The sequence below is a fragment of the Pagrus pagrus genome (genome assembly GCF_965226575.1).
Source record: "Pagrus pagrus genome assembly, chromosome: 22".
Classification (NCBI taxonomy): Eukaryota; Metazoa; Chordata; class Actinopteri; order Spariformes; family Sparidae; genus Pagrus; species Pagrus pagrus.
The window spans coordinates 3,025,052-3,036,935 of NC_140204.1; the positions used below are offsets into that span (position 1 = coordinate 3,025,052).

Here is an 11,884-nt window from a genome sequence, read left to right on the forward strand (position 1 = left end):
CTTTACAGAGACCCGTCTCCACCACAACATCCTAGAACATCTTTACAGAGACCCGTCTCCACCACAACATCCTAGAACATCTTTACAGAGTCCTGTCTCCACCAAAACATCCTAGAACATCTTTACAGAGACCTGTTGATAGACAGTGTTTACCAGATGTTAAACTTTTAATGTGAAGAGCCTGAGCTTATTTTCATCACCATCTTGTTGCTTTTGTTTACATACACTCAGACTCAAATTTAAAAATTACACAATATATGTATATATGTGTATAAATAACTGTATTTATGTTCTATGTTTGTGAAGCATAAAGGAGTTAATGAACCCTAATTTTGCTATGCAACCCTATAATAACAAAAGAAATTACGATGTTGCCTTGTTACTCGGGGGTGCCATCATGAAACAAACACATTTCTCGCTTGTACATTTTCGGTCATTTAATATTCTGAGTGGTTATTTGATTTTCTGTTTTATGATGCAAAAATTAAATCAACCCACAATTTAAATTAAAATACAAGGCATTTCTTTTTTTCACTATAAAATAGAAATGTAAAAACTGGTCTCGGTATAACAAGAAATACAATCGCCAGAAAACAGAAATGCAAAATAGCCTGTTTTTCATTGTGGTTATGTACAAAACAAGAGCACACAGTGTAGGATTGCCAGTGTTGCTTTAGCCCAGGCTAAACTGTCTCTGGAAACCTACTCTTGTATGATTTGAGACACAAAACAAGGCCTGTCGTCTGCAGAACTGATCATTTTCCCGTATTTCAACTGTCATTAAAAAAAATCCCCATGACGTTTGCTGAAATTTTCAATAGTCGACCATTTATCTGATATTCAGCATTTTCCTGGTGATTGGAATCATTGTTAGTGGAGTGAAAGTTTTAAATAGCAGAAAAAAAGGGGGAATAGTCAAGTAAAGTATAAGTACCTCAACATTTCAGTACTCGAGTAAATGTACTTAGTTACAATCCATCACTGGTTTACAAATGAATGAATGAACAGTGCAGCGGTGACAGAAACACTCAGGTGGTTGGATGAATTTGATCCATGAGCATCCTTACCTCATGGAGCAGTAACCTTCAGGATGTGAAGAAAATCTCAGTGACCTGATGCTCTTCTTCTTCTTCTCCTTCTTCTTCCTCTTCTTATTCTTCTCCTCCTTCTTCTTCTTCTTCTCCTCCTCGCAGTCCTCCAGGTTAGTTGTTGTTGTTGAGTGTGGAAGGACTCCCAACAGAGAGCAGTGAGTGTGACTTTAAAGTTTGTGTGTGAGGATGAGCTTGAAGTTTGGAGGGAACGAAGGGTCCAGGATACGAAGGCAGGCTGGAGATGTAGAACCAGAATGTATAGATCTGCAGGTAATTTTACACACAATGTGGATAAAACTATAATAAGCTTCAGTATGCTCTTGTGTGTGTATGGAAGCCAAATCATGTCATGGCTGCTTCCTTTTTCTGATGTTTGTTTTAATGCCCAATGACTAATTTTTTATACTACTCTATAACTATTTACGATGATGAATCCTAAGATATTTTACTTTCTCGGTTACAATCGACACAATACGTTGATATAAAATTCAGGCTATTTTGACAATCGATTAATCATTTTAATAATTTTTCAAGCCAAATGTCAAACATTCTCCTGCTCCACCTTCTCAGATGTAAGGATGTCAATTTAATAACTTCATAATTCAAACTTTATGTTGTAAAGCAAAACATGAAATTATCTTCAGCTGGTGTTAGCCGCAGACTTTACAGTACAGCCACAGATAGCAACAGAGAGAGTGTATAGTGAGCAGCTGTTAGCGGTCCCTCTGGTGATGTGCTGCTCCCTGTTTGTTTGGAAACTATCTCATTTCCAAGACTCATTCCTGCACAACAAAGCAGCTCAACGAGGCAACAATGAGGGCCGAGTTTCAGCCCGGAGGGAGATGTCACACTGCAGCAGAGACACTCTTATCTAGTCGGGGCATTTCTATGAGATCAGGATCCCACCACACACACACACACACACACACACACACACACACACACACACACACACACACACACACACACCTAACAGGATGTACACCAGCTGTGGCCGCCTCCCTCCAGGATCTCCCAAACACTTCATCTCTTATATCTGTTATTTACTCTCTGCCTCCTGTTGTCATCATCACTGTTCAGGTGTCTGACTGTCTGTCTGTGAGTGTAGAAGAAGAATGAAATCACAAAAGATGAGACGTCTGCTCCTCATTTTAGTCGAACGAGCACCTTGTTACGACTGAAACGGCTAAAGAGCAAATTCAGATCAACAGACTCGTCACTCATCACTGATGAGAGGACAGGAAGACGAGCTACAGCGGACATTTGGCAGCTTTTGTCACTCAGTGGCTTAATTGCATTGTGGGTAGTGAAGGCAGCAGGCTCTGAAAAGGAAAACAAGGTGATGTTTCTGGTTCTGTGGTCCATAATGAGTCCAACAGTGACGATGTAAATGATCTGATATCAAAAATATGTTAGCTGAAACCTAAAATGATTAAAAAAAACTTCTCTTTACAAATATGTTTGGACTCACTTGTGCATCTGAGGGTTCATAATTTCCTTCTGTATCTGTTCATGTCTCATGTGAAACAGTGGCTGGCTGTTTGTTGACATGACTGAAGCGTTTGTGTTGGCGTCAGACGAGATGATGCATTAATCCATTTACAACAGAGGAAGCAACCAGATCGATGATTTCAGTATTTTATTCAAATCTTTCTACCGCTTGTTTTTCTCTGAATGTTATGAAAAGTGATGTAATATAACTAAGTACATTTATCTTGTACATTGCCAAGTACAATTCTTACATACTGCACCTTTAACTGCATTTAATAGATACTTCTTTTACTCAGTTACTGCTCATTTTAATTTATTTTATTTGGGATAAAAACAACAAAGATTCTGCTGAATCGACACATCATCGTTCAGACCCTCGGTATGCTATATAGATAAAATGCTAATTAGCTTTTACTTGTAGCTAGCCCACTTAAGTATATTTATTGCCAGAACATTAATTTTGATACTTAAAGGTGCAAAATTTAAGATTTTGGTTGAAAACATAAAAAAATTAACTAAAAGAAATAACAGTTTTGAAGTTAGATATCTACTGTAGTTAGCATGCTAACCAGCTAGCCCGTCCCGGCCCTGTGCTACTGATGTAAACACCAAACTCCAACTTCACGGCTAAATTAGCTCACTAGCTTACAGCAGCGATTAGCGGTTACTATGGTGATAGTCTTGTCTTGGATTCAACATGTGGCCAATTCCTACATACTGCACCTTTAATCAGGCTCGTGGGGGCTTTCAGTCGACCAAGGTGAGGCTACTTTAAGATGGCAGCCTGCTTCTGAGCCGGTTCCTCTCACAGGTGAACTTGGTCCGTCCTGACCCAAGTGGACCTCTGAGTTCATCTTACAGCCTGTTTATGAGACGTGCACGGCTGAACGAGTGTGTGGGGGCGTGCGCGGCCTCATGCTGACCATAAAGCCTTCACTGTTTCAGATTAACACCGTGGGACCTCATCACGTGCAATGTCAGTACTTTCCTCTTTGACATGCCTATATTAGTTTACATTTTGTCATTTAAAGTGCGCCGAACTGACCACAAGCAGCAGCTGTGTGCGACGTATTCATGGATGTACACGTAACTGACACCGTATTGCTTTGATAGTGAAGAAAACTTAAAAATCCGACATTTCTAAGGCGAGTTCTGGAAGCGATTTTTTCCCCCCCCTATGATTTCCAAGCGTTTTTTGTTTGTTTGTTTGTTTTTGTGTCTCGATGGACGTCACGCAATGATAACTCCTACAATCAATACCAGGTACTGTCTGTAAGTCAAATTCGCCTCTGGGCAATAAAACCAGTCCGACAGGAACAGCTGACTCAGGGTGCAGTGAAACACAACCGCATAATGTGACTGATGCACGGCACAGACGCTACTTTGAATACTTCAGGGTCGAGTCTTTCCAGCTCGTGCATCAATATTAGTTACATAGGAGGAGCCGTTTAAAGTGGATACACACAGGAGGGGAGAGGACCTCCAGCTGAGCTCAGGTGGGTGAGCATTATATTTATATATATGTGTGTATACATATATTTATATATAAGCAGGTTAAAATGTCTTTAACACTGCAGTTAAGCAGATTAGACTTAATTCTCAATGACTGCCTTCAGTGGTGTGAAGACTCCAAAGTGCATTTCCTGAAACAAACACTGAAGGTTGTAAACAGTTTTGAACTGGAAGATTTCCTCAGTCTGTTTCTTTTTCTCTGCAATAACTTACACCAGGTTTATTTGTCTCATTTCCAGTCAATTATATCTCATTTTGTGTGTTTTTAATGTTAAAGTGAAGTCAAAAAAAGTACAACATCTATCAGCTCGTATATGCATCAAGTTAATGATTAAATCAGAGTCGTTCTTGTCTTCTCACATCTTCAGTGGGAACAAGTGCCTCTTGTTCATCCGACAGTGTAAATCCACTCGTTATTTAAGTCAGGTGAAGTTTCCTGGTCCACGAAAGAAAAGATAAAATGTCTCCGCACAGCTCGTCTGCTGTGATCCAAGTCTCCAGGAGCCCCGAGGTCACAAGCTGACCTGAAAAGACTCAGTTTACAAGCTGCAGGCTACAAGACACAGGACACAAAGACCCTAACAACACTGCTTTCACCTTTAGCTTGTGGGTTATGTTGAATATTAATCTAAAAGTGGAAGTTAAACCTGCCCGACGAACGTAGGGAAGTAACAAAGTAGGCTACGTGTGAGATGTGCTGAGGTTTAAGTGGCAATGAATGGAAATGATCGAGGAGAGTGTCTCTACTCTCCATCAATGTCGTTTTGTTTATTTCACTGCATTAATATTTACTGGTTAGTTTGCAGAATTAACATTAAAAACATAAAGTGAGATTGAACAAGTGAACAAAACCTCACAGTCGCTGGTTAAACATGTCTTTAATGTTCACAGAGCTGCAGCGATTCATATATTTAGATTATTGATGAATCGCTTTGAGTCATTTTAAGTGAAAATTCTCTGACTCCAGCTCGTTAAATGTGAATATTTTCTGCTGTCTGTCCTCGTCTGTGACACTTGAGGACGTCATCCTGGACTTCTGGAGACATTTTCTGACATTTTATGGAGCAAACATCCAAAAAACGATGACGTGAATGTTTAAAAACGGCTGAAGGCTGAACTTTCATTGAAGTTTGACAAAAGGTTCTTGAGTCAAGGTCCATCGAGAGGACTTCAGCCACGTCTGGCGGCTCGTTGGGTTTGCTCACTTGTCTTGTAGAGGACTCTTCACACTGCGTATGCTCAGGCTCAGATTTCTCTGTGGACGGCCTCGTCTCGTCTCTCCGCTCACGATTTGTTTAGATATGGAGTCTGCCAACACAAACTAACGACTGGCCTGTGTTCAGACCGTGACGGCGCTGCTCTAGAGTTGGGATAACCCTGCTGACCTGAGGCTAACGTCGGCGTGCCGGGTGTGAGAGTGCTGCGTGTGACAAATAAACAAATATACACAGCTTATTTGCGTAGACGGATGTGATGTGAAAATGTCCCCGGCACTGTCCAAGCCTCATGACCCTCCTCCTCGACCTCTCCGCTCGACGGCCACACTTAGCCGAGACGTTACACAACAGTAATATAATGCGGATGCCTCCTGCGGTACAAGGTTCAAGCTGATAACCAGTGCAAACAGAGGAGGGGAGAGGCTGGTCTCCTGAGCCTCCGTGATCCAGATCCGACAGCCAGCAGACAGAGAGGTTCTGCACCGGGCGGGATCGAGTGAGACCCAACTGAACGGATGAGACCTTAAAGGTCCAGTTTCAACCACAGGAAGCACTTTGTAGCTGTGTTTTGAAACGCGAGAGGCTGAACGACTGAAGGGTTTATCACACACCAGTTAGCTCCAGGCTAAGGATGCGTTCACGCCTTCCAAAGTGGGCTAACCAGACAATCCACTCAACGTGGGGCTCGGTGCTTAAAGTAATTAGAGTAGTAAGACGACATTCAGAACAAGTTCAGCTCCACTGCAGGGCACCACTTGTGTGTTCCCCACAGACAGGTACCCCGGGGCTAGCCAGGTTAACCCAGGGTCAGCTGCTAGCGGGGAACTTTCTCCACGGGCGACACAGACGTAGCCGACTGTCTGCTGTGTTTGTCAAATTCAAAATGTTGTCCTCCTCTCCTCTTTCTTCTCCTGCGTATGACGCTCAGCAGATACTGTGTTGCCTAGAAACACTGACCTATCGGTGTGTGGTTCGTTGGGTATATGACACCTGTTCTGTGTGTGTGTGTGTGTGTGTGTGTGTGTGTGTGTGTGTTACAGGTAGATGATGGTGTGTCTGGCTCCTCTCGTCTTGGCCGTCCTCCTGTCAGCCCCACTTTCATCTTCAGGTAAGAAAAACAATAGATGATATTCACACGGCGGCCATTTTCTTTTTCATAATTTCACCACTTTTTGGTTGATCAGAGGAAGATGGCCGCCGTGTGAATACGGTCTATCCGAGTCATATTTCATGTGTTTTATTACTGACAATAAAATAATGTGTCAGCAGGGACGGAGCAGGCCTCTCAGTGCCCACCTCGGTGGCTCCTGTTCGGGCAGAGATGCTTCGCTTTCTACCCTGTGTGGAGCTCCTGGAGCTCTGCTGAGGTAAACTGAGGATAACACACATTTTATTTCATAACACCTGCGATTATTACCTGGCTGCAGTAAGGTTAAGTGTGTGTGTGTGTGTGTGTGTGTGTGTGTGTGTGTGTGTGTGTAGTCTATGTGCTGTCAGACAGGTGGTCACCTGGCGTCCCTTCACACCCCGGAGGAGAGGCAGTTTGTGCGTCAGCTGATGAACACACACACTCCTGTGTGGCTGGGTGGATACCAGGCACAACAGGTTATTATACACAGCACAGAACAAAAGGGCGTAGTTGAAGCACGAGTTTGTCTGTGCAGTTTCACAAACATGCTCCTTGTTCTCCTCTCTGAAGAACGGCTCTTGGGTTTGGACCGATGACTCCCCCTCCAGGATCAATGATCGGACCAATCAGACGCAGAAAAAGACCAGCGAGGGCGGGGCTTGCATGCAAATGGATCCAGAAAGTAAATAAAAAAAAAAAAATGTCACTTTCTTCTCCTGAACCTAACCAAGTCGTTTTTTGTGCGACTGTTTCACAAATCTTGTATCTGATGATTTGTTGTTTGTAATGCATAATGTTTTATTATTATTATTCTAAAAACATCTTAAATGAGACGTAAATGTATTAATTGTGTGTGTTGTGTTCAGGTGGAGAGCAGCATGGCGCCCCCTGTGGAGAGCTCAGGTTCTACATCTGCTCCACCGCAGCCAGGTAGGCTGAAGTCTTTTTACTTTAAGTGATCAGTGCGTTAACTGCGTCACACACACCAGTCTTTGTCATACAAAACATTAAAGGAATAGTTCCACCATTTTGGGAAATGGTCTTAATCGTTTTCTTGCCGACAGTTAGGCGAGCAGACCCCTTTCATTACTGTGCGCTAAATATGAAGCTACAGCCACCAGATAATTAAAACACAGATAGCTTAGCTGTAGCCTGCAGCTGCACTTCCACACACTTCTCCTGTGTGCACGGACACGACCGTCTGACTGGTACCAGAGGCGCCTTCTTTGGAGGAGCTTTGTGTTTTTACGCCCCTCATGAATCTCGAAACTTAACTAGCTGCACAGCTAACTGAGCTAACTAGCTAAGCAAGAAGTAGTTATTTTCTCCATAACATATCGTCCAGTTTCACCAAAACCAGTGAATAAAGTTATGACACAGAGAGTCAGTCTCTGTTTTAGAGCACACCAGTTGTAACGAAGGTATAAAGGACAATCACAGAAAAAGAAAAAGTGGATTACTGGCTCAAATATATACTAAAGTGTAGAAGTGTTCCTTAGATAAACAACTTATTTCACTCAGGTGCCTCCCTGAGAATAATAGGTCTCCTTTAAGCCCTCGCCACACAAATCAAACATTCCCCAGTATCACTGAACCTTCTTATGTTTGCCGTCGTCTTAGGACGTGTTTGTAAAATGAGTTGTCTGCAGCGATCAAACAAATGCAAACAGGTGATCAATCTTAAACACTTGAAATTGGAGAGTGAAAAGGATCTCTACTGTAACTTACAGACGCTCTTTGTGCTGTTGTGTTTAAAAGTGACAAGATGTCTTCAAACAACTCAGAAGCAGGTCAGAGTTATAAAGTTAAAGTAAAAAGATTTAAGTGTTATGTTTTACAACAAAAAAAAGGACTCAGTCACAAGAAATCGAGGCTAAAAGACAAAAGCTGAAATCCAAAATGTTCTGTAACAAACAGGTAAAGGAGAATTCAAGAAGAACTAGAGGCAAATACAAAAAGCAAGCATCCACAGGGAACAGACGCAGGAAACGCAGACGAACCAAAAAACACAGATTAAAATACACATTACGAAAACAAGAGCGACAACGTCAGTGAATCAGATACTGCATACTGACTTCATGTCATCAGAGTATCTCTGTGTATAGTACAGTACATTCAGTTTTCTTTTGTATTGTCTGCCTAATAATGTGTGAATAACTGTGTGATCATATATTAAACCGAACATTAAGTCCTTGTCTTTAATCTCTTCATCTCCAGCTCTGAAGTCTTCTCCGAGAGCAGGAAACCAGTCGAGTCAGGTGAGACTGTCGCTGTTTTTTACAGCCTGTAGGTACAGTTTGACAGCCAGTTAAAAGTAATGTGCTGCTGGGCTCAGAGTTAAATGTGTGTATATAATGCGCATGTTGTGTTTTACTACAACTTCAGTCTGGATCAATTTAAGACCTTTTTTTGTTGTCATGGGCAGAAAATAGTGTATTTCAATAGTCTTTTCAAGAAGTTATGATGGAAAGTGAGATGATTTAGATCTGATTTTTTAAAAATTGGGCATCTGTGGGCTATTTTACAGAGGAGGAAGAAGGACGTCTGTGTTACATCCTTGTTGGAGACTGACTGGGAATGGTATTCCCAGATTTTTCACTGTATGGGTTTGAGAAATGGTGCAGTCGTCAAGTATAATGGAAATATATAATGGTTAAAATGCAGGACTTGAACATGTCTCTTATTTAAGCAGCTGGGAGGAATCATTGGGTGTTACCGGAAGATATGTTTGTGTGTCGTCAGCGTAGCAGTGAAACATTATTTTATGTGTTCTGAAAATGTGACTCAGAGTGGACCGAGCATCGATCCCTGAGGAACACCATATTTGACTTTTCAAGCATGAAGACTTGAAATTATCGTATGCATGACCCCCACGGGTCCTGGCGGGTTCGTATCCGTGCTCATCCTTGGACTTTTGGGGTCCCTCAACTTTATTTACGTTGCACCTTTCGTACAGACACAAGGCACAAAAAGCAAAAGCACACAAAAATAAGTAGAATTTTGCGAGACCTGCAACAAAAAACAGTCAATAAAATGAACAAAGGCGATGGATACAAAAGGTATTGAAAATCTTTGATCTATCTCTCAGGTCTCGCCCCCAACGTGAGTCTGTTTGATGTAGTGTGGGGTCACAGCGACTCGTTGGCCGAGGAGATCCTCCGCTCGTCCCCCTTCCTCCGGGAGCTCCGGTCTGGACACCTGACGCAGCGCTGCTACACCAGCTTCATGCAGCAGGAGGCGCTGTATCTGCAGAGGGTCAGCAGCACGCTGGAGGTCAGAGGTCATCACTGTTGGACTTCATCTGCTCTTTCTTTCTTTCTTTTGTTCTGCAGCCAGCAACTCATATGTGTTTTTAGTTTCAGCAGACTTGTAACACTCAGACTCTTCTACATTTTATTTATACTGTGAATCCTAAATCTCTGTTCTCGCCTCACACTAAACTCCAGGTGAGATGAGTAAACTGATTTGTCATCTCAATCACGTCTTGTTGTTGAACTCCACCCTGTTTCCTCCTGTACGATCATATAAAATGAACTTGTTGTTTGCTTGATGATGTAATTACGACTTCCCAGCTTGAGCTGAGCTGGTTTGACTGGGTGGTGATGTGAGCGTCTCATTTCCTCCCTCAGGTCCTGGTGAGCAGTTTACAGGAAGCAGATGTCCTGAGATCACCGCTGCTGGACACACTGAAACACTACAGCAGCAGAAACCAGGTGTGACACACAGCCCGGCTGTGTTTACATTTCGGGCCACTAATAAGCTGAATTAAGACATTTAATTTAGTTTGTCATGTTAGTTAGTCATCATCGTCTCCTCCTCCAGGGCCTCCTCGACTTGCCTCCACCTCAGTGGCTCCGGTCGTCCCTCTGGTCTTTCCACTCTGTGGTTTTGGAGGAGCCGGTCTACTGGCTGGTGGCGCTGTCGGCCCGGGCCTGCCTCCGTGACTTTCTGTCCGGGCTGCAGCTCAGGACTGGGTCTGGGTCTGAGTCTGAAGTCCTCTACCAGGAGTGGAGGGAGGAGAGTCTGAAGGAAGTCGCCTGGACACAATGGTACCTGTCAGCCATCGTAGCATCCTTTATGGTGGTGTTGTTGCATGCAGGTTCATTTAGAGGCTGTAATCTGTCAACGGTGCTCCATTACAAGTTCAAGTGATGCAAAGTGTTTTCTCTAAAAACTAATGGAACAAGATGGCACTCGCCCAAACGTCATGACCCAGTTACTCAAGATGATTCACAGACCTCGGAGGAGGAGGATGCATCTACTCATAAACGAGAGGCTCGTGTTCATGACCACGCACGATGTAAACATTAATAGCGCCCGACTCGGTTGAACTGTAACGTTAGCTAGCTTAGTGAGCTAGCCTCTCGACCACGAGTAGATGTGCGCCTCCTTCTGTAGCTTGCAGCAGGAGCTGTTGCATCAGCAAGAATTCAGGAAATCAAATCCTGGTTAGCAATTTTGGAAAGTCAGGCGAAGTCTCGTCATCCACAAAACATTTCTGGAGCTTCACAGTAAAACAGAGTTGCAGCGTTCTGCTAAACAGCTGAAGAAGCTGGAGACTTGATTTAAAAAACATAAAATGGCTCCGCACAGCTCGTCCGAAGTCTCCAGAAGCTCTGAGATCCAAAACCTATTTACATTTCTTCTAAATAAATGTGTCCGACAGGTACAGAAAGGTGCTGGAGGAACACCAGGACCAGATGGACGTGTTTAAAGCGATAAGCGTCTTCAGAGTGCACATGATGAACCAGAAGAGTCTCCACAAGGCTGTGTAAGAACCGATCAGACTGTCTGGATGTATCTGACCGACGCTCAGTGAGGGTCTTTAAAGTGTGTTTCTCCTCCTGCAGAGTCTGTGATGGTGACACATTATGACGGGTTGGTGCGACGGGTGAAGGTGAGTCCAACACGTTCATCTTAACAAGTCATTTAGTTACATCGACGGTTCAGATAACAGGACGATAATGAGACGGCTCTGATATCTTCTGTGTCTTCAGTTTGTTTCTGGACGAAAGCAGACGGGACTGTACCGCCACCAGGACGACGGACATGTCTTGAACTCCACAAGTTTAGGCTTTAATTTATATCTCCTCTGTTTGTGTAATGTGAGTGTGACTGACGTGAAGTGAGAGAGAGGAAGAAGTTCACAGCCACAACTCAAAGACACTCCAGCCAAACAGCCGAGGTGAGGAACAGAGTCGCCTCACTAACGCTTGAAGCGGCTCGGAAATCCAACACTTTTGTAAATAAATGAATGAAAGGGACTTTATTTTGAAGACGATATCTAACACATGAATGTTCTCAAGTTTTCTACTTCGTCTGATATGAACTGACACAACATCATGTAGTATTTTACAATGAGCTACATCTTCCTGAAGTCCTGGGATGACACATGATGTTGACCAGTCTGTGGAAAAATGAAAATAAAAGAAAAGACGGTGACA

At 43.1% G+C, this 11,884-nt stretch overlaps 2 protein-coding genes across 8 annotated transcripts in view; one reads left to right on the top strand and one right to left on the bottom strand.

Moving 5' to 3' along the window:
- Window positions 1-3,381, bottom strand: part of reeld1 (reeler domain containing 1) — a 9,802-nt gene extending 6,421 nt beyond the window's left edge. Inside the window, exons 1-2 of one of the 2 annotated variants that reach the window (XM_084343393.1) lie at window positions 3,306-3,372; window positions 1,068-1,326 (exon numbers count right to left, since the gene is read on the bottom strand). The gene's annotated coding sequence lies outside the window, so the exon portion shown is untranslated. Of the gene's footprint in view, window positions 1-1,067; window positions 1,327-3,305 lie in introns of both variants that reach the window. The other variant, XM_084343395.1, reaches the window with a different exon arrangement.
- LOC311251107 (uncharacterized protein) lies at window positions 3,320-11,884 on the top strand. Of its 6 annotated transcripts, none has more exons than XM_084343404.1 (13): window positions 3,320-3,342; window positions 6,352-6,419; window positions 6,581-6,678; window positions 6,794-6,916; window positions 7,011-7,122; window positions 7,307-7,370; window positions 8,658-8,698; window positions 9,529-9,713; window positions 10,070-10,153; window positions 10,263-10,489; window positions 11,107-11,211; window positions 11,291-11,337; window positions 11,438-11,884. In XM_084343404.1, the coding sequence occupies exons 2-12, from the start codon at window positions 6,356-6,358 to the stop codon at window positions 11,313-11,315; spliced, it is 1,128 nt and encodes a 375-aa protein (XP_084199530.1). In that variant the 5' UTR covers window positions 3,320-3,342; window positions 6,352-6,355; the 3' UTR covers window positions 11,316-11,337; window positions 11,438-11,884. The 6 variants fall into 6 exon arrangements, with proteins under 6 accessions (XP_084199530.1, XP_084199527.1, XP_084199526.1 ...); XM_084343401.1 differs by having other exon boundaries at window positions 3,328-3,342; window positions 6,578-6,678; XM_084343400.1 differs by having other exon boundaries at window positions 3,342-3,558; window positions 6,578-6,678.

Excerpts from the sequence above, each read along its gene's own strand:
- LOC311251107 (XM_084343401.1), top strand. The coding sequence starts at position 6,356 with ATGATGGTGTGTCTGGCTCCTCTCGTCTTGGCCGTCCTCCTGTCAGCC. Across the intron at positions 6,420-6,577 it reads AGCCCCACTTTCATCTTCAG|CAGGGACGGAGCAGGCCTCT; the intron begins GTAAGAAAAACA and ends ATAATGTGTCAG. Across the intron at positions 9,714-10,069 it reads GGGTCAGCAGCACGCTGGAG|GTCCTGGTGAGCAGTTTACA; the intron begins GTCAGAGGTCAT and ends TTCCTCCCTCAG.